Below are 20,214 nucleotides of genomic sequence, written 5' to 3'. Positions count from 1 at the left end.
CTCTGAACAAATCTGACATGACGTACAATCGACCAATCGATTTCTCGTGCAAGCATCGATAAGGAGATTTGACTATCGCTTCACTGTGCACCCCTTCCATCTCTAGCGTCTACACCGGCATAAACAAGCAAAAAGTCAACAAAATGTCGAATTTCGTGAATATGGATATCTTTTCAAACTACCAGAAGTACATAGACAATGAGCAGGAGCTACGGGAGGTGAGTTGGACATAGAATAGTACAATAAATAGCTGCTCATGTCGAAAACGTTACTTACAGAACATCCGCCTTGTGGTGAGGGAAATAGAGCATCTGGCGAAGGACGCGCAAATCAAGTTGCAGATAATTCACAGCGACTTAAGCCAAAGTAGGTTACTCATTTTAGCCAAATTGGTAATTTCTGACTCCTTTTACATTAAGTTAGCGGCGCCTGCGGTTCAGCCCGGAAGCTAATCGAAGCCTGTGCCGAAAAATATGTAAAATTGGCCGCATTGGTGCCACCAGGGCAATACTACAGGTGAGTCAGAGATGATAGTTCGTGCGCCCATGTGGGTGTCTAATGCTCTGCTCTACACAGATACTCTGATCACTGGACCTACATTACACAGCGATTGATTTTTCTCATTGCCTTGGTTATTTATTTGGAGGCGGGCTTTTTGGTGACGCGCGAGACGGTGGCCGAAATGCTGGGCTGTGAGTATAGACTTCATTTTCTGCCTGCGACGTTTTTAATTTCCAATCGATTGTTCTGTCAATAGTGAAGACCAAGCCGGGTGATGGCTTCCATTTGGATGTGGAGGACTATTTGCTGGGCATATTGCAGCTGGCATCGGAGCTGTCGCGGTTTGCCACGAACTCCGTCACGATGGGCGACTATGAGCGACCACTGAACATCTCCCACTTTATTGGCGACTTGAACACGGGCTTTCGATTGCTCAACCTGAAGAATGATGGCTTACGCAAGCGGTTTGATGCACTCAAATATGACGTGAAGAAGATTGAGGAGGTTGTCTACGACGTCAGCATACGTGGCCTGTCTAACAAGGACAGCAAGGATGGGGATCAGTCGGTAGCAGCAACTGAGTAGTTCAGTTCCCCTATCCCCAATTTCACTTTATACTTAATCTAAGAAGACGCTCCATCGAAGGGCCTTGATAATGATATAAGCGAGCGGTGTTAAGCTTGAAAGCGCATTGTGTCTGTGTTTAAATATATCTCTGCAATATACATACATATGTATGTATGTAAGCATGTACGTGTATGCTGCAGCACTAACCCTTATGCAAGTTGCTTTTTCTGCTGTTGCTTCGATCATATGGTCGAAACTCTCGCGCTTGTTGCTGCCGCCGTTCTCCGAGCGAGTCTCGTCTCATTCTCTTCTCCACCACCGCAACGTTTACAACATTGCGCGCGCGCCTTTGCCGTTTTCTCGTCTGTCTGTTGGGTCTTTTCCGCGCTTTGTGCTGTTTTCTATTGTGTTATTCGATTTGTGTATTTGGATAAATAAAACGGTCCGTAGATTGTTCCGTTCACCGGAAAGTAAGTACATAAGTGCGTGCTAAACCCACTTCCGATTCTTATTTGGGTAAATTACCCTGATTTTGTTGCCCCAGCGACCTGCTCAGTTCCCCCCTTAGCCTCACCAAAATAATTCAAAAACTCCAACCAGTTTCAAATAATTGGGTCACATGCAGGTCCCAGACAGCACAGAATAGTGAATTTTCCTCCACGAATCGCATGGAAACTTGTTTGGAAAAGCAGCAACTAAAAGTGAATAATATTGTATTTATTACAACACTACCCGCCGCCGCCTTCGCCGTCTTTTCGTGGCTCTGATTGTTGTTTGTTTTTTAATCAAGTAGTTGTTGTTTAACGCTGTTGTTTTTTTTTTTACAAAACACGCTTTTCTCAACACGGTTCAAAGTCCAAAACGAGTTTTGTGCGGCTTTTTGACTCTCTCGCCTTCGCTGTGCTCTCTGAGAGCTGAGCCTCCCAGCTTCTCTGCTCGCTCTGAGTGGGTGCAAAAGCTGTGAGAGCTGTAAGACAAGCACACACACCTATACACAGACCCCCGATGCAACTGTGTGCACCGTCTCTCTGTCTCTTGGCCTGGCTACGTGTCTTGCTGCACTTTCCTCCACTGCTCATATGCATGCACAGTAAATACATACATACATTTGTATGCATGCTAATGAGTGTGTATGCTTGTAAGACGCAAACAAACCTTATCCAAAAGAGAAGTTTAACAAATGGCAGATCCCCAATGCGCTACTCAGGTAGGAGAGGTACTATTGACCTCCTAATTGCCGCGGCAGCTGTGAATGATATTTCAGAGAGGCCCGACTGGTTCCACCACCTTCTTCTTTGCCTTTCCCTTGCTTTGCCTTTGTCTCGGCCGTGTTAGACATGCGTCGTTGGCGCTGGCGCTGCCTTGGTCGTAGCACATTTAAAGTTACCGAGGTTCAAAGTCCACATTGGAGATATGTATGCGAGCAGTGCGACCTGCCATCTTGTGATCTCTTTCACTTGTCTGGTTTGGGTGGGAGTGAACTCTTTACCAGACTTTTTAGGCATAATTATCAATAAGGGAGTCATAAGCCCCCCCAGACATGCCAACCAGGGCAGCAGTGCCAACGCGTCGAAGATTGCACTAGGTTATTTTGGCAATACTCTGAATTATCGGACCGCGTGCCTGGCCTTATCAGCCTTGGCCGCCGAATTGCGTACTACACAATTTTCAGTGGGCCCCCCCACAGGCGTAGTACAATGTAGGCTTGGACTTTCAACTAAAAATAGTTAGACGCGATAAAACCTTTCAATTGTTGCTTATCGCAGCTGTGGTCACTTTTTTAATGTTATAAAATCAAATCATATAAGACTTGTTTTTTAGCCCATTTATCGTCTGAAGTAAGTACACCACGTAATCAGGCTCCAACCACCCATCATGAAACGCAGATAAGATTCAATTGAAATTGGTGAGGAGAGAACTTCTTCACTTTTGAAGTAGTTGCGAGAACCAGTGCCACCTTACATAAATAGACGAGAGCATTCGAGTCTGTTGCATGCTCGTATGGATCTATTTATATTTTTAGAAAAGCAAAAGTCTCTGGCAGAAACTGGACATTGGTATCGGGAATTGGAAGTATTATTCACATCATTATCTTTATGATAAAGTTCCTCTCTACGGTAATACCAAACATTTGAGCACTCCAATCTATACTAGTTTATGACTAGTTCGGCAGTTCGGCCACATATCCAACCTGAGCACTAGATAACTCGACAATCATTTAATACTTGTATGTAGAATCTACATTGTAGATATATGTACATATTATCCACAATATTAGGATCTCCATTTGTTAAACTCAGATTACCCTTTATCGATCCTCGGTCAGACATACTAAAGAGGAGAGGAACTGTGGGGAGCAGCCGGCATCGGTCAACACACTCCACGAGCCCCTCGATTCGTGACGCACCCCACCAAATACACAGACGCACACACACACACGCACACGAACACAGAAAAGTCGTCTCTTGCTGCCTTTTAAGACCCCATGCGCCTGCAGCGAGCACCGTCTGGTTCAGTTGGCGTTCGGCCGTTCAAGTGATCAAGTTGTTTTCTGTTTCTGCCTTTCTGGCCCCCACAAACCGCAACCGCGAGGGAGCTAAAGCTAAAGGGAACTCGTAGTTTGAATAAAAATCGAATCGTGCTCTCCCGTATCTCGCATAAGATTTCGAAACAGTCAGTGCAATTAATTCGAACGTGATTTGGAGAGAAACTGGTGGAAATTGGCTTCAGAAACATTTGATTTGACAAAGAAGGTTTGTTTTCCATTCAGCTGAAGGTCGTCGTCACCAGCAAACGGGCCAAAGAAGCGCAAATAGCGGATAAACAACAGTGCCAATGTTGCATTTTTGCGGCTTTTCTCAGTTTTCTTTTCCTATTCTGATCTCTCTCTTTCTCTCTCTCTGTCTCTCTTCTGACCCAAATTCTTCCACTTGTTTTTGATAGTTGAAAAATACATTTCACATTGAGATAGCTGCCTGCCTTATCAGCTGTGTTGGGGGGACTTTAAGTTTGTTACATAAAACCCGTGTTGGCCCCGCCGCCACATGCCACCCCCGCGCGCACACACACAAGCATCATGGATGGGGAATGGGTAACGGGGTAGGCAAGGTCAATCTAAAAAACCACATCAATTTAAATTTTCTGCAATATAATTAACGTCTAGGAAGAGATCACATCACAGAGCAGCAATGCTGAAAAAATCATTGTGGACTTTGCACCGTCTCGACCACCAGTGTCGGGGACCAGCCAAAGAGATCGCTGCTTTGGCTGCTGCTGTTGCTGTGGCTGCTGCTCACTAAACAACGACTACATACTATAATAAGAGGCAACAAGTCGTATTTCGTATTTGAATTTGTTGTTTTCGCCCATGTTGCTGGCCCCCCTCGCTCGTACGCAAACAAATAAAAGCCGGCAGCGCGCTGTTCAAATTATTAGGCATTGTCGCACAGTCGCCTCGATCTAGGTCAAATGAAAACGAATTTGTATCTCAAAGAGGTCTTCGAAGTTGAAACTGGTTTATTGATATGCACGGGCACAAAAGACCCACTGCACTGACCTTCACTTGAATGTTTGTTTACCTCTCTCGAAGGTTTAGCTGCCATTGACACTGTGTTGTGATTGATAAAAATTAGCTTGATTCCCTTAAACTACTTCTATAAAAGTATTAAAGTCCACAGAACATACATTTGTATGTACATAAATAAATACATTATATGTACGAGTATAGCAGTTTGTTTGTTTTTGTGATTTGGCGCACTAATCAATTTCAATAGCTGTCATGGAGTATGAGACGCTGAACAATAACAATTAAAACTGAAATTGCATACGATTTGGAATCTATAAATAAAATGCAAATAGTTCTTAAATCATTTTGCAATATACACAGTAAATTGATCTGCCCCAAGTGATCGAATGTCGATTTTTAACTGTTTGCTTTCTGCTAACACCAAATATGTTAAAATTTGTATGTCTGGCGGCTGCTTATGCCCAGACCTAGAGTCCCAGGGCGACGCTATCTCGATCCTCGTTTGGGGTTATCACTTGAATGAAACCGCTTTCAGTGACGTCAATCATCAATTGCATGTAAAGTGTTATAACATCGGTTGCCGAGAAGCGTATAAATTTATTAAACAAGATCCGAGTCGTGCAATATTTTGCTGAACTTTGCACTCTTCCACATGTCAGTATGGCAATGTAAATTTCCATACGATCTGCAGCGCATTTGATTTCAATCCCAAACGGGTAACTGGCCGAGTTATTGGTCAACACATGAATCACACTTGTGGGTTGTCTGGCCAATTCAAAATATATCTTATCAGTTTAACCATTAATTGGTTCTTATGACGAAAGACCCAAATAAATACCAAAACAAAGCAGAAAGATTATCGCCTCAGACACTAATATTAAAACCGAATTAAACCAATCTCTTTCTTGCAGAACATTTTAATTGGAATAGGTGTGACAAGAGCAATAGCCTGCAGGTATGGCTGAAGCCCATGCCGCCGTTGCATTCTCGTTTGCCATCACCCATGAGGGCTTCGACATCAACTATGACCACGAGGTGCTCAATCTCGTGTGGAACTCGGGTGTGCGCTCCTGGAAGAAGCGCTTGGCTCGTGCCAGGGTAAGCTAGCAGATGCATTTCCAAATGAAAATATTCGATTTAACCTTTCTGGATCTTCGTTTTAGAATGGAGTTCGCAACGGCGTCTATCCGGCCCACATCCAAAGTCTGTGGCTTATTTCGGCCATTGCCCTGGGGCTGCACTTTACCGGCTACCAGGCGCCCTTCAATCTCACCAACAGACTTCTCGTTCACCTGCCCTCCAACACAATAAACTGGCAGGTAACTGCCTGCTTCCTGGCTGCCCTGGTGATCTGGCTCTCGATATGTTTCACCATGCGATACACACTGAAGCTTCTACTGATGTACAAGGGCTGGATGTATGAGTCGAGGGCGCCGGGCAGCCGCGTCTCGCTGCCCACCATGTTGTGGGTGGCAGTGGTGCGCGTGTTGTCCAGCTGGAACAAGCCCGGCCTGTACAGTTTCCAGGGTTCCTTGCCCCGTCTGCCGCTGCCGTCCGTTAGTGACACCATGACGAGATACCTACGCAGTGTGCGGCCCCTGCTGGACGATGATAACTACACGAGAATGGAGCGTCTGGCCAAGGAGTTCGAGCAGAGTATTGGCAAGAAGCTGCAATGGTATCTCATTCTGAAGAGCTGGTGGTCCACCAACTACGTCTCCGATTGGTGGGAGGAGTATGTCTATCTGCGCGGCCGCAGTCCCCTGTGTGTCAACAGCAACTTCTATGGCACTGATGCCATCTTTATGAACCTGACCAACAAACAGGCAGCCAGGGCAGCCAATGTGGTCTCCCTTCTTCTCAATTTCCGTCGCCTTATCGAGCATCAGGAACTGCAGCCTGTAGGTGGAACGACACATACAACACTTCACACTTGTTAACCTTTTAATTCTGTTGCGCAGATCATGGTCCAGGGCATGATTCCTCTGTGCTCTTGGCAATATGAGCGCACCTTCAATACGGCCCGTGTGCCGGGCTTGGAAACCGATCGCATCGTTCACTACAAGGACTCGAACCACATTGTGGTGCTGCACAAGGGCTGCTACTACAAAATGCTCATCTACCACAAGGGACGCATGCTGCGCCCGTGCGAGCTGCAAGTGTGAGTGGCTGCGATCTGGAACCCCAGGACAATCAGAAACTAACATTTGCATTTCCATTCAGTCAAATCGAGGAGATCCTAAAGGCCAACGCCACTCCACTCGATGGTGAAGAGCATTTGGCCGCACTCACCGCCTGGAATCGCTCGAAGTGGGCCGAGGCTCGCAATACGTTCTTCTCGCGAGGCGTTAACCACGTCTCCCTGCGCACCATTGAATCTGCTGCCTTTGTCCTCTCTTTGGACGATGAACCCTTCGAGTTTGATCTGGCGCGCCCCGAGCTGCTCGACAATTTCGGAAAGAAGCTTCTCCACGGCAACGGCTACAATCGTTGGTTCGACAAATGTTTCACCGTCTGTGTGGCCAACAATGGACGCGTTGGCTTCAATGCCGAACACACCTGGTAAGTGCCAGTCCCAGTGCAAATCGTTTCCTTGATTTGCCGCAATCTAAATTCTTTGAACAATTTGCAAAAACCACACAAACCAAGGTCTGACGCTGCCATTGCCTCCCACATGTGGGAGAACCTGATCGTCGACGATCTTGTATCAGAAGGGTAAATTGATTTTATCTTTTCTGTACCCGCGTACGTTGTGACGGTGTCGGTGTCGGTTGGATGCGTTCAATTTGAGTTCTTTATTTTGGTTTTCAACATGTAATACAAACAAGCAAACATATTTTTAATTAACTCTGGTTGTGGCCTAACAATTGATTGAATTTACACATTTCTTATAGGGCCGATGCACCGGTTTTGGGACATCTATGGGAGTATATATTTGGTGATGATATTTATGGGTAAACACTTAACTTAATATTCAAAATATGTAATTAAAGTTGGTTTTGGGAAAACCTTGAGGCACTTCGAATGATACAGATATGCATTTGATAACCACTTTAACCCAACACACAAGTTAATTATCCCATGTTCCAGTGACTAACCATTGTTTCGTAAGGTTAACCAAAGCCATTTAATTACGTTGCCTTCACTTACTTATTTTTGGGATCACTTTGAACTAAACATACTCTTGAACACCACGCAGATACGATGAATCTGGCGACACCAAGGGCACTCCTGAGTTCCAACCCCCCATGCCCACACGCCTGAGCTGGGATCTTACACCTTGTCTGTCCAAAATTGATGAGGCCACCATGGACGTGACCAAGCTAATCAATGAAGTGAATCTGCGCATTCTGGTGCACCAGGAGTACGGCAAGGGCTTCATGAAGAAGTGTCGCATCTCCCCAGATGCCTACATTCAAATGGCACTGCAGTTGGCCTATTACCGAGATGCGGGACGATTCTCCCTGACATATGAGGCTTCGATGACGCGTCTGTTCCGCGAGGGAAGAACTGAGACGGTGCGCCCATGTACCATCGAGTCTGCGGCGTGGGTCAAAGCCATGCAAAATCAAAGCACAACCGTAAGACTCCCTCAATATTAATGTATCCAAGTCTAATTGGTTTTTGTATTTGCTAGAACGACGAGCGCGTCAAGATGCTACAGGCAGCCTGCGATCGCCATCAGCTGGGCTATCAGGATGCCATGTGTGGGCGGGGAATCGACAGGCATCTATTCTGCTTGTACGTTGTCTCGAAGTACTTGGAAGTGGACTCGCCCTTCCTCAACGAAGTGCTCAGCGAGCCGTGGCGCTTGTCGACTAGTCAGACCCCTCACGGGCAGACGCCAAAGATGGATTTGAAGAAGCATCCGAACTGCATCAGTGCCGGAGGTGGCTTTGGACCTGTGGCCGACGACGGCTACGGTGTCTCCTATATCATAGCTGGAGAGAACTTGATATTCTTCCATATCTCAGCAAAGACAACGTGCCAGCAAACGGTAAGGCTTGCCTTTAAACAATCCCAATGGAGCTGCGGTTTATCGAAATTGATCTTTCAGGATGTCCAACGTTTCTCCGAGAACATCTCCCAGGCACTGGCCGACATTCGCAGCATGTTCGAGCAGCACATGAAGGATCATCCGAAGCCCGCCAAATCAATCACAAACGGCGCATCCACATAATCCTTAGATGTTTATATGTGTAGTCGCATGTAGTTCGAGATTCTTGTTAGCATTTGTTTTCTCTTTTCTAGTTGATCCTTTTAACATCCATCTGATACATTTGCCTATTGTAAGTTCCATATTAAGTGCTAAAGTCAGCGAGAAATTTCTGAAAACAATGCAATTTTTAATTAACTATTGTGACTCGGCTGATTTTATGATGTTAGTCCTAGAACACCCTTTGCACAATATTCTATGTTTCTCAACCAATTAGTATGTAAGTGAACAAATCAATTAGCTTAAGTACTATAAATACGTTTCCTTTTAAGCAAACCAGTTGGTCTTTGTAGTCATTGTCTCTCACGTTGCTAGGGGATTGGCGTGTATAGTTACTCCGTTGATCTTTTTGTCCACGTGCGGCCGATAGTTCTTGGGATTGACAGGCAGCTTCTCGAGCTCGTCAAGGGCATCAAAGCCGTCGATAACACGACCAAACAGCGTGTATTTCAAGTCTAGGTTCGGCTGGGCGGCGTACGTGATAAAAAACTGGCTGGCATTAGCGTTTGGCCCATTGTTGGCCATCGAAACCATTCCACGGTCAGTGTGCTGCAAAAACAACAAAGCATCCGGTTGAAGCTGCCGAACGGAATTCAAGCCACCTACCTTGACGGTTTCCTTGAACTCATCGTCGAATTTAGTTCCCCAAATAGACTGGCCATTCTTTCCCGTATTGGTGGGGTCACCGGTCTGGACAATGAATCCCTTTATGTTTCGAATGAAGACACAGCCGCTGTAGTAGTCGCTGGCACACAGGGCCAGGAAGTTCTCGCATGCTTTTGGGCAGGCATCACAGAAGAGCTCTATTTTGAGGTCGCCCACGTCGGTATGCAGCGTCACAGACTGTAAATTTATTACATTTATTTAGTAAAACGCGGGAACGAGACATATTTGACATTTGTTTACCATTTTAGTTAGTGTACAGTGTGACCGCGGAATAATCGAAAAAATATACCGCACAACACTCCACAATATAACTTCTCATTTTAGAAATATACCGTAAATATACCGTAATCTTAAATCACATTCCTCGATTATGAAGTTCTATTTGATATTACGATCTTGCAAAGACTTTTAACTCTGAAACAATAGTGAAATATTCTGCTGTTTTGCAAAACAAGCAATGGAACTATCGAAAACAGCCAGAGATATCGAGTATATTATTGATATCTGACGCAAGCCGACCGCCATGAAACATCTTAATGCGTGAAAATACTATTTTATGCATTTTATTGATCTCCGTTTGCGGTCACGTCAAAAAAGGTCCCACTTTGCGTTTTAGGCGCGAAAAAGTCCGCATATTTTTCATCAATTACAATTATTAAGTTCATGATACATAGATTAAGTTAAAAGTAGAGTAACAACATGAAGTGCAAGATACCGGAGATCTCGTGGCACAACCGCGATCCAGTTTTGAGTGTGGACATTCAGATGAATGGGCAGGGGCTGCGATCGCCTACGATTTGCCGACTCGCCTCGGGGGGAACAGATGCACATGTCCTGATCTGGTACGTGAATCGGTGCGATAATGGAGATGGTGTCGACTTGGAGCTGGCTGTGGATCTGTCCCGACATCAGCGGGCGGTTAACACAGTTCGCTGGTCGCCCAATGGCGAGCTACTGGCCTCCGGAGATGACGAGAGCGTTGTTTTTATATGGAAACAAAAGGCCGACCATGAAGTCCTCAACATTTTGGACGCCGATTCATGTAGTCAGCAAGATAAGGAGTCGTGGGTGACGCTGAAAGTGCTGCGGGGTCACAGAGAGGACATCTATGATCTGAGCTGGGCCCCAAATTCACAATTCCTTGTGACAGGGTCAGTGGACAACACGGCGATGGTGTGGGATGTCTACAAAGGAAAGTCCCTGGCTATTCTGGAGGATCACAAGGGCTACGTACAGGGCGTGGCCTGGGACCCGTGCAATCAATTCATAGCCACAATGAGCACCGATAGGTAAGCAACACTCAAATGAACCCACTGCCAAGCACTCTCTGACTTGACCTTTGCCTTGCCTTTCCAGACAATTGCGTATCTTTGATACCAACACCAAGCGAGTGGTCCACAGGGTAGCCAAGTGCACACTGCCTGTTCAGGAGGGCCATGCAATGCATGGGAAGAACATACGGCTCTATCATGATGGCTCTCTGCAGACTTTTTTCCGTCGCTTGTGCTTCACTCCAGACGGCAAGTTGTTGATCACTCCCGCGGGCATCACCGACTACGATGGCGTCTTGAAACCGGTTAACACCACATACGGCTTCAGTCGTTACGACTTAACGCGGCCGGCCTTTGTACTGCCCTTTCCGCAGGAGTACGCGGTTGCTGTGCGCTGCTCTCCGGTACTGTACCGTCTGAGACCGTACAATGCAGATAAGAATCCACCAGTCATCTCGCTGCCCTACCGCATGATCTATGCCGTCGCCACCAAGAACTCTGTGTTCTTCTATGACACCCAGCAGGCTGTACCGTTCGCCATCGTCTCGAATATTCACTACACTAGGCTGACAGACCTGACCTGGTCGAGTGACGGGACTGTACTGATTGTTTCAAGCACGGATGGCTTCTGTTCGCTGTTGCACTTTGAGATCGATGAGTTGGGCGAGCGCTATGAGGAAATGGATGCAGTGCTGTGCGCTGCCATTAAGAGTTCAGAGAATGCACCGCCGCCAAGGAAAAATAAAGCGAAGGCTAGAAAGGGATCGGCAGATGAGAGACCAGCCACACGGAAACCACTGCAGGAGAAGACCAAGGCCAATCTCAAAAGAAACACTCCAGAATCAAACATTAAAGCAGACACAGAGATTGATGCTGATGTCGAAAATGATTCGTCCATGCATAGTGCCAGTTCGTCCATCTCCACCAGCCCCAAGCAAAAGACGAATGCAGAGGTAGAGGCCGAGGTCAAGCCAAAATCGATCTCCTTTAGGCGCTCCCCTCGCAAAGTCAATGCAACGACCACACCCGCACCAGCACCGATTGCAATACGCCGTTCGCCGCGTAAGCCGGAAGATTCGGATAAAGGCGCCTCCCAGATCTCTGCCAAGCGCAAGATTGATCAGACACCAAAACCTATCAACATACGCCGCTCGCCCCGAAAAACTGAGGACACCGAAGCCTTCCCCATATCTGGGAAACGCAAGATCAGTCCATTGCCAGAGCCTCCGACAAAGAAGCAGCTGACAGCTATCGCTGGCACTACACAGGCACCCACACACCAATCACCCGTTAAGAAGGAGGACGAAGAAGCCAACGACGTGAAGGCCTTGTCGATTTCTGTGAAACGCAAGAGCAGCCCAATGCCAGAGCCACCGACAAAGAAGCATCAGTCGGAAATCGCTGGTATTGCTGTTCTGGACAAGGAGATTATTAGCTCTGAGGAGAAGTTCGAGTCACCCGAGAAGAAATGCCGTCCTGCTACCCCCATTCAAATTCGTCGCCAGCCCCGCACGCCCGGAAGCTCCAGTAGCTTCTCTCTCACACCCAAGAGCGTGAGCCAACCCGCCAAAACAGCAACGCCAATTGCCGTGAGGCGTACTCCCCGCGTACTCGTCGAAATGCCTGTCAACTCTCCAGTCGCTCCCATGGAAGAGGCCATGGATGCTTGGCCCCTCGAAGAGGATAGTACTCCCATGCCAACGTCTACAAAGGAACAATTGCCGGAGACAAATGAACAGGCAAAGAATCCAATGTCCATCAGTGACAGCACCTGTGAACGCACTGAGGATATACGTCTGGTCTATGAGGACACGCAGGAGGAGGCGGAGACCCCTGTAAAAGCGACAGCGGCGAAACCTTCAACGCCCAACAACAAGACGCCGCGGCGGGTCTCCTTGCGCACCATCTCCACGCCCAAGTCGAAAAAGAAACTGCTGGAATAAGCAGAGCAATAGCTTAGACGTAAATAATTATAGACTTATACAAAGTTATACACAAATTAAACAACAAACGAGAAGGGACGTATGAGACGCTTCTTACGCGTCACAACTTTTATACCCGGCACTCAGTACTACATCTGCAACTTAGCGGTTATTTGTCAAATTTTACATATTTTCTTCATCTGTCATCTACATCAACAACACTACTCACGCCAACACGCTCCTTTAGCTCGCCACCCTCCCCTAGAAACACACACTGCAGAGTCAGGGCAGAGTCGTGGCACAGGCAGCGGCAGAGACGTGTCAGGGGCAGAGGCCAATAAACTGAAGTATCTTTTGGGGGCGGCTTTTGTTCTCAAAAGTATAGCATACTTTCAGGCTGAAAAGTTCCCAATTACAAAATAGCGTAGAACAGCCATATCCTGCAGTCCTTGTGGTCCTTGATGGACTCAAGCGATACAGGAGACTCGTACCTTCGCCAGGAGGCATGCCATGTCCTGATCCGACAGGAAACAGCCGAGTTATAGCGTTGAAGGGGATTATATAGAAAAACAATATTCAAATGGCATTATCCTTAACGTCCTAGCACCGCAAAGGATCCAGGACATTGTGCCGATCACGAGGGGGCGTGGCACATCCTGGACGGACTACAAATAAAGGAGGCAACAACAAAACAAATCTCTCCTGTTATTTTTGTCAAATTTTGACAGTCACCTCTTTGCACAGTGGCGCCCACGCGATGAAGACGGTCATTTCTGGAACTAAAATAACGTAGTTCGAGAATTGGCCGATCTGTGTTGGGACGCCACTGTGAACTTTTGAAATTGCTTCACTGAAATGGCCGAAAACTGGAAAATTTTCAGACCAAGTACCAGGCGAACAGAAGTCAGCAGAAGGAAACTTGTGTGAAAAAACATGGAAACCAGTAACCTTCTGCTGACTTCTGTTCGCCTGGTACTTTGTCTGAAAATTTTCCTTTTTCCTGTTTCCTGGCCGAAAACAGGAACATTTTCAGACAAAGTAACTTGTGTGAAAAAACATGGAAACCAGTAACCTTCTGCTGACTTCTGTTCGCCTGGTACTTTGTCTGAAAATTTTCCTGTTTCCTGTTTCCTGGCCGAAAACAGGAAAATTTTCAGACCAAGTACCAGGCGAACAGAAGTCAGCAGAAGGAAACTTGTGTGAAAAAACATGGAAACCAGTTGCCTTCTGCTGACTTCTGTTCGCCTGGTACTTTGTCTGAAAATGTTCCTGTTTCCTGTTTCCTGGCCGAAAACAGGAACATTTTCAGACAAAGTACCAGGCGAACAGAAGTCAGCAGAAGGAAACTTGTGTGAAAAAACATGGAAACCAGTAACCTTCTGCTGACTTCTGTTCGCCTGGTACTTTGTCTGAAAATTTTCCTGTTTCCTGATTCCTGGCCGAAAACAGGAAAATTTTTCAGACCAAGTACCAGGCGAACAGAAGTCAGCAGAAGGAAACTTGTGTGAAAAAACATGGAAACCAGTTGCCTTCTGCTGACTTCTGTTCGCCTGGTACTTTGTCTGAAAAATTTTCCTGTTTCCTGTTTCCTGGCCGAAAACAGGAAAATTTTCAGACCAAGTACCAGGCGAACAGAAGTCAGCAGAAGGAAACTTGTGTGAAAAACATGGAAACCAGTTGCCTTCTGCTGACTTCTGTTCGCCTGGTACTTTGTCTGAAAATTTTCCTGTTTCCTGTTTCCTGGCCGAAAACAGGAACATTTTCAGACAAAGTAACTTGTGTGAAAAAACATGGAAACCAGTAACCTTCTGCTGACTTCTGTTCGCCTGGTACTTTGTCTGAAAATTTTCCTGTTTCCTGTTTCCTGGCCGAAAACAGGAACATTTTCAGACAAAGTACCAGGCGAACAGAAGTCAGCAGAAGGTAACTTGTGTGAAAAAACATGGAAACCAGTAACCTTCTGCTGACTTCTGTTCGCCTGGTACTTTGTCTGAAAATTTTCCTGTTTCCTGTTTCCTGGCCGAAAACAGGAAAATTTTCAGACCAAGTACCAGGCGAACAGAAGTCAGCAGAAGGAAACTTGTGTGAAAAAACATGGAAACCAGTTGCCTTCTGCTGACTTCTGTTCGTTTGTCTGAAAATGTTCCTGTTTTCGGCCAGGAAACAGGAAACAGGAAAATTTTCAGACAAAGTACCAGGCGAACAGAAGTCAGCAGAAGGAAACTTGTGTGAAAAAACATGGAAACCAGTTGCCTTCTGCTGACTTCTGTTCGCCTGGTACTTTGTCTGAAAATTTTCCTGTTTCCTGTTTCCTGGCCGAAAACAGGTACATTTTCAGACAAAGTACCAGGCGAACAGAAGTCAGCAGAAGGAAACTTGTGTGAAAAAACATGGAAACCAGTTGCCTTCTGCTGACTTCTGTTCGCCTGGTACTTTGTCTGAAAAATTTTCCTGTTTCCTGTTTCCTGGCCGAAAACAGGTACATTTTCAGACAAAGTACCAGGCGAACAGAAGTCAGCAGAAGGTAACTTGTGTGAAAAAACATGGAAGCCAGTAACCTTCTGCTGACTTCTGTTCGCCTGGTACTTTGTCTGAAAATTTTCCTGTTTCCTGTTTCCTGTTTCCTGGCCGAAAACAGGAACATTTTCGGACAAAGTACCAGGCGAACAGAAGTCAGCAGAAGGAAACTTGTGTGAAAAAACATGGAAACCAGTTGCCTTCTGCTGACTTCTGTTCGCCTGGTACTTTGTCTGAAAATTTTCCTGTTTCCTGTTTCCTGGCCTGTTTTTCTGTTTTCGGCCATTTCAGTGGACCAATTTCAAAATTTCACAGTGGCGCCCCAACACAGAGCGGCCAACTCTCGAACTACGATATTTTAGTTCCATAAATGGCCGTAATAATCACGGTGGCGCCACTGTGCGAACGCATTTTTAGTTTAAGAAATGGCCGTCGTGATCGCGGAAGCGCCACTGTGCTAACTACGTGGTTGGTTCACTACAAAGAAAGTGTTTGTTGTACAACAATAACAAAACATCTTTTGATGTACAAGTTTTTTTTACAACAAATTTTGAGAACAACGACAGAACAGTTTTGTTTTTCTTCTTTTCTCCTATATTTGTGGGCCGATCAGAATGTGCCACACCTTTTCGTAATCAGGACAACTTCCCCGATCCTTTTCAATCTCTCTCGCTTCAAGGACATCAAGGATTAAGGATTCAATTGCACATATTTCCCATTCCCATAATAAATACAATTGATGTTAGGTATATGTATGTATATGTATACTTCTTTTTTATTTGATATCTTCGCCTAGAATTGATTCCTAATTGCTTGGTGGAGGCACAAAGTTGTAGACGACAATCTCCAGCTGCTCCTGCCCGAACACGTACTCCAGAACGCCGCTGACTTTGTCCCATTCCAAGCCATCAATACCGCAACCGATGCGCGGTATGGCCAGCTGCTTAACGATGTTCTTGCGCTGCGAAAATGTTCGAAATGCATAAGCAAAGAATTGATCTAAAAGTTAGCGCAAGCCACTCACCATGTGTTCGCGCATCTGCTCCAGAGATGACTGCAGCGACTCGTATGTTGGTTTTCCCCAGCTTTGTGGCTTCGTCACCAGATAGTAAATGTAGCGATCATTATCCTTGAGCACAGCCACATCACCGCTGGCCGCCTTCTGGGCACGCAGCTCATCGACCTTGCCGTAGACCTCCTTGAACTTCACAGCTATGCCTGCGCCCATGGCCAAGTCAGCGCCCACGCAATGGGCCAGCGAGTGCGAGACTTTGTCTACAGTATGTATGTAAATGTATGTAAATTATTAAGAGAGACATGTTTATTAAGTGATAACATTGAAAAATTTAAAAAATACACCAGTAATCATTGTGGCTATAATAATGATCCAATCGGATCCCAATTTGGTGATCTGATAGATATGGTCATTCCCTACGGAAGTTTTCTGTTATCTTCAAAATTGTAGATTTGGTAGGTTTTCGCCCTTTTGCGGGGGCGGGGCTCATTTTTGAAATACACTGGTTTCAGTGTGAGCATACAGCAGTCTGGTGCCAAAATTTGGTGGCTCTAGCTCTTATAGTCTCTGAGAACTAGCCGACAAACAAGACGGACAGACGGACGGACGGACAGACAGACATGGCTCAATCGACTCGGCTATTGATGCTGACCAAGAATATATATACTTTATGGGGTCGGAAACGTTTCCTTCTGTGCGTTATATACAACCGTTATCCGCACAAATACAATATACCCTATTTACTCTTCGAGTACCGGGTATAATAAAACACAAGGCAAGCTTCTGTTATCTTCAAAATTGTAGATTTGGGAGGTTTTCGCCCTTTTGCGGGGGCGGGGCTCATTTTTTAAATACACTGGTTTCAGTGTGAGCATACAGCAGTCTGGTGCCAAAATTTGGTGGCTCTAGCTCTTATAGTCTCTGAGAACTAGCCGACAAACAAGACGGACAGACGGACGGACGGACAGACAGACATGGCTCAATCGACTCGGCTATTGATGCTGATCAAGAATATATATACTTTATGGGGTCGGAAACGTTTCCTTCTGTGCGTTATATACAACCGTTATCCGCACAAATACAATATACCCTATTTACTCTTCGAGTACCGGGTATAATAAAACACAAGGCAAGCTTCTGTTATCTTCAAAATTGTAGATTTGGGAGGTTTTCGCCCTTTTGCGGGGGCGGGGCTCATTTTTTAAATACACTGGTTTCAGTGTGAGCATACAGCAGTCTGGTGCCAAAATTTGGTGGCTCTAGCTCTTATAGTCTCTGAGAACTAGCCGACAAACAAGACGGACAGACGGACGGACGGACAGACAGACATGGCTCAATCGACTCGGCTATTGATGCTGATCAAGAATATATATACTTTATGGGGTCGGAAACGTTTCCTTCTGTGCGTTATATACAACCGTTATCCGCACAAATACAATATACCCTATTTACTCTTCGAGTACCGGGTATAATAAAACACAAGGCAAGGCATAGCGAAAGACATTTTTCTTCAAAATGTGACATTTCATTTATTCCGTTTTGCTGCTTTATGGTTCTTACCTGCCAATATCGGTATTGGGCGTCAAATGTGTCAGCGACGGTAACTGTACTGTACCCAGGATGGGAACAATTGAGTTCCAGGTACCAAAAAAGTAGTTTTCTCAGAAGAAAGTTGTCGGAAGATATCGAACAAATTGAATGTTTTACCGTGTCTACAAATTGAAAGAATGTTTAGGTCTGCACAACCTTTTTACAGGCTGATTAGAGTAAATGTAAATAAATAAATTAAAATATATGTATGTACAGAGGCAAAAGGTTCTTGATGGAATTTCTGTGTGGAATAAATGAGTACAACTTTCAGCGCTTTTATTTTGTTATTTATATTTATTTAAATTTTAGATGATCTCTAACGTTTTGAGTTTCTTTTACATACAAACATTAGGGCTTTGATTTGTGTTATTTTTGTTTCTATATCATTACGTTATATATATATATTTATAGATATATATATATATTAAATTTGTAATTCAACGATTTATTCTCTTTCATCATTATCGAGCTTAGTAAGATTCTGTGGCTCGCATCAATTTTTTTCAATTAAAACCGGGCCATTAGCTACACATTGTCCACGTGGTTCATTAGAGAGAGTAAAGGAGCTCAAGACTGAGGAGAAATATATATTTCCACACATGCATGGTATTTTTTTACATACATATGTATATGTTTAATAAATATTTGCCATATACAAGTGAAATAAATCTGATCTGCTGCAAGGGACAACAAAAGCAATTTGAATTAGGCTATAAATTAGATTAATTACTCCTCCTAAGCTTTGTCTAACCTATGGTTTCATTTTCATCCTCCTCCTCCAATCAATTCTCTTCTTGGTTTAATTCACCCGTTTAATATTTCATTTTCCTTGGGGATACTTTTCCACTTACAAAAAATCAAATCATTTGGTTTGATTTACGAGTAATTAAACATTAGTTAAGTGTTGCCTTTTCCGTTTATGTACGAGTATTTGCATGAAACTCACTTGGAATTGTTTTATCTGCTATTAAAGTAATTTTAGTAAGTTGTGCTGCGACTCGTGAGTGTGTGTGTGGAGCAAAAAGGTGTATGAGCTTAGAAAAATATGTATGAATTGATACCGTTCGTGTTCCGTTTATTATTGAAAATATGTATGCAAAATGTTAATTGATTTACTGCGGTTAATTCTATGCTATGCTTGAATTTGAATGAAGTTGCTATTAGTCGTATTTTTAATGTTTTCTTGTTTGCTTGTTTGTTTAATTAGTTAATTAGTTTGCATTCTCTCTTTTGCAAGAGTTGAGCTACTTTTGAGGAGGAAAATGATAGACTCTTTCGCTTGAGTATTTTCCATTAGTTATAATTACGAGAAAAATATAGTACATATGTTTGTATGTTTGTTTCAATGTTTGTGTGTATGCATTGTATGTTTTCATGTATGTCATTCTGTAATGGTATATATATTTGTATATAGATCGATTTGGTTTACTTTGTCTCGAAGGTAAATGAATAATCTTTGTTTGTGGCTTAAATTGTCAATAAATATATCAATTTTCACTTTTAAATATATAATTACATACAATTATTGAACCCTTGGTTCGTGATCTTCTACTGGTCTGCGGCTGTTCCTTAAACATGTACTTCATGGCCAGCAGCCATCCACTCATCCACTCAACTCTATGGCCAACAAAACCTTTTCTCTCTGGCTGCAAGACCTCGTGGAACAAAAACTAAATAAAAATCTAATTTGTGGGTTTTTTGTTTTTGAATAAATAGTTTTTATTGAAAATGATTTTGCGTTTATTTTTTTTTAGTTTTTAGTTTTTGTTTTTCCTTTTGGTAGAATTATACAAGTTGAATGGAAAATACATACGTATTAAATATTACAGTATTTGGTTGGGTGTGGCCTGGGCTGGGATAGACAGAGGGGGGTTTGGTTCGTTAGAGGGCATGGAAATGGGAAACTCGAATCACTGATTGGTGGTTAAGGTCAGGGGTTAGGTTAGTTTACGGAAAAGGTTGCGGTTCTGTGGCCAAACACAATGTGTGAAAAGTATCTGGTTAACTGGGTGTGGGTCTGGGTCTGGGTCTCAGCCGACGCTGGCACTGCCAAAGCGTATGCAAAACAATTGCTTCAAGCTTTGTGCGAATTGTTGAACCGTTTATCGCTGAATGTCAAATAATATTTATTTCGCTAATAAACTTACTTATTTGATGTTTAAGTTGTGTGTGTGTTCGTGTGCGTTTACATAAATTAGACTTAAAAACTATAAAACATAAATGGATTTGTCCAACTAGAGCAAGAGCACAAGGGCACAGTGGATAAATAAATTCAGTATAAATTCATTGCAGCTAACTGATTATGTTAAATCAAATGCACTGTGCACATAAGTATGTACGAAGCATATACAAAAGTACACACGTAAAGGTAATAATTATGATAATAAGTCTAATCAAACCACACTCGGGGATTAAATGCCATT

At 44.3% G+C, this 20,214-nt stretch overlaps 5 protein-coding genes across 7 annotated transcripts; 3 read left to right on the top strand and 2 right to left on the bottom strand.

Annotated features, from left to right (window-relative positions):
• Positions 1-61: 61 nt before the first annotated feature.
• LOC117892031 (translin) lies at positions 62-1,280 on the top strand. Its single transcript, XM_034797955.1, has 5 exons — positions 62-218; positions 279-366; positions 420-516; positions 577-692; positions 758-1,280. The coding sequence occupies exons 1-5, from the start codon at positions 144-146 to the stop codon at positions 1,084-1,086; spliced, it is 705 nt and encodes a 234-aa protein (XP_034653846.1). The 5' UTR covers positions 62-143; the 3' UTR covers positions 1,087-1,280.
• A 124-nt stretch (positions 1,281-1,404) lies between these two features.
• LOC117892030 (carnitine O-palmitoyltransferase 1, liver isoform) lies at positions 1,405-9,086 on the top strand. Of its 3 annotated transcripts, none has more exons than XM_034797953.1 (9): positions 1,405-1,538; positions 5,506-5,692; positions 5,758-6,495; positions 6,556-6,755; positions 6,818-7,156; positions 7,244-7,309; positions 7,794-8,175; positions 8,232-8,591; positions 8,652-9,086. In XM_034797953.1, the coding sequence occupies exons 2-9, from the start codon at positions 5,552-5,554 to the stop codon at positions 8,772-8,774; spliced, it is 2,349 nt and encodes a 782-aa protein (XP_034653844.1). In that variant the 5' UTR covers positions 1,405-1,538; positions 5,506-5,551; the 3' UTR covers positions 8,775-9,086. The 3 variants fall into 3 exon arrangements, with proteins under 3 accessions (XP_034653844.1, XP_034653845.1, XP_034653842.1); XM_034797954.1 differs by lacking the exons at positions 1,405-1,538; positions 7,244-7,309 and adding exons at positions 3,578-3,821; positions 7,489-7,548; XM_034797951.1 differs by lacking the exon at positions 1,405-1,538 and adding an exon at positions 3,578-3,821.
• Positions 8,973-9,739, bottom strand: LOC117892033 (peptidyl-prolyl cis-trans isomerase-like 3). Its single transcript, XM_034797957.1, has 3 exons — positions 9,717-9,739; positions 9,417-9,653; positions 8,973-9,359 (listed from the first exon to the last, which is right to left on the bottom strand). Exons 1-3 carry the CDS (start codon positions 9,717-9,719, stop codon positions 9,114-9,116), a joined length of 486 nt encoding a protein of 161 aa, XP_034653848.1. The 5' UTR covers positions 9,720-9,739; the 3' UTR covers positions 8,973-9,113.
• Positions 9,740-10,071: 332 nt separating this feature from the next.
• On the top strand, positions 10,072-12,758 carry LOC117891080 (chromatin assembly factor 1 subunit B). Its single transcript, XM_034796260.1, has 2 exons — positions 10,072-10,765; positions 10,833-12,758. The coding sequence occupies exons 1-2, from the start codon at positions 10,176-10,178 to the stop codon at positions 12,688-12,690; spliced, it is 2,448 nt and encodes an 815-aa protein (XP_034652151.1). The 5' UTR covers positions 10,072-10,175; the 3' UTR covers positions 12,691-12,758.
• Positions 12,759-15,973: 3,215 nt separating this feature from the next.
• On the bottom strand, positions 15,974-16,447 carry LOC117890861 (ADP-ribose glycohydrolase OARD1-like; the record flags this gene model as incomplete). The annotated part of the gene is made up of 2 exons (XM_034795948.1): positions 15,974-16,147; positions 16,211-16,447. Coding segments are annotated over 2 exons (393 nt in total), but the record flags the coding sequence as incomplete, so codon positions are not given.
• Between the last annotated feature and the right edge of the window lie 3,767 nt (positions 16,448-20,214).

This window comes from Drosophila subobscura, chromosome E, assembly GCF_008121235.1.
Source record: "Drosophila subobscura isolate 14011-0131.10 chromosome E, UCBerk_Dsub_1.0, whole genome shotgun sequence".
NCBI classification, from domain to species: domain Eukaryota; kingdom Metazoa; phylum Arthropoda; class Insecta; order Diptera; family Drosophilidae; genus Drosophila; species Drosophila subobscura.
This window is presented reverse-complemented; position numbering and strand designations above follow the sequence as displayed.

Coding starts and splice junctions, on each gene's coding strand:
- LOC117891080 (XM_034796260.1), top strand. CDS start 10,176: ATGAAGTGCAAGATACCGGAGATCTCGTGGCACAACCGCGATCCAGTT. Junction 10,766..10,832: donor GCCACAATGAGCACCGATAG/GTAAGCAACACT, acceptor TTGCCTTTCCAG/ACAATTGCGTATCTTTGATA.
- LOC117892031 (XM_034797955.1), top strand. CDS start 144: ATGTCGAATTTCGTGAATATGGATATCTTTTCAAACTACCAGAAGTAC. Junction 367..419: donor TCACAGCGACTTAAGCCAAA/GTAGGTTACTCA, acceptor TTTTACATTAAG/TTAGCGGCGCCTGCGGTTCA. Junction 517..576: donor CCACCAGGGCAATACTACAG/GTGAGTCAGAGA, acceptor TGCTCTACACAG/ATACTCTGATCACTGGACCT.
- LOC117892033 (XM_034797957.1), bottom strand. Junction 9,360..9,416: donor AGTTCAAGGAAACCGTCAAG/GTAGGTGGCTTG, acceptor TTGTTTTTGCAG/CACACTGACCGTGGAATGGT.
- LOC117892030 (XM_034797953.1), top strand. CDS start 5,552: ATGGCTGAAGCCCATGCCGCCGTTGCATTCTCGTTTGCCATCACCCAT. Junction 6,496..6,555: donor AGCATCAGGAACTGCAGCCT/GTAGGTGGAACG, acceptor TCTGTTGCGCAG/ATCATGGTCCAGGGCATGAT. Junction 7,157..7,243: donor TTCAATGCCGAACACACCTG/GTAAGTGCCAGT, acceptor ACACAAACCAAG/GTCTGACGCTGCCATTGCCT.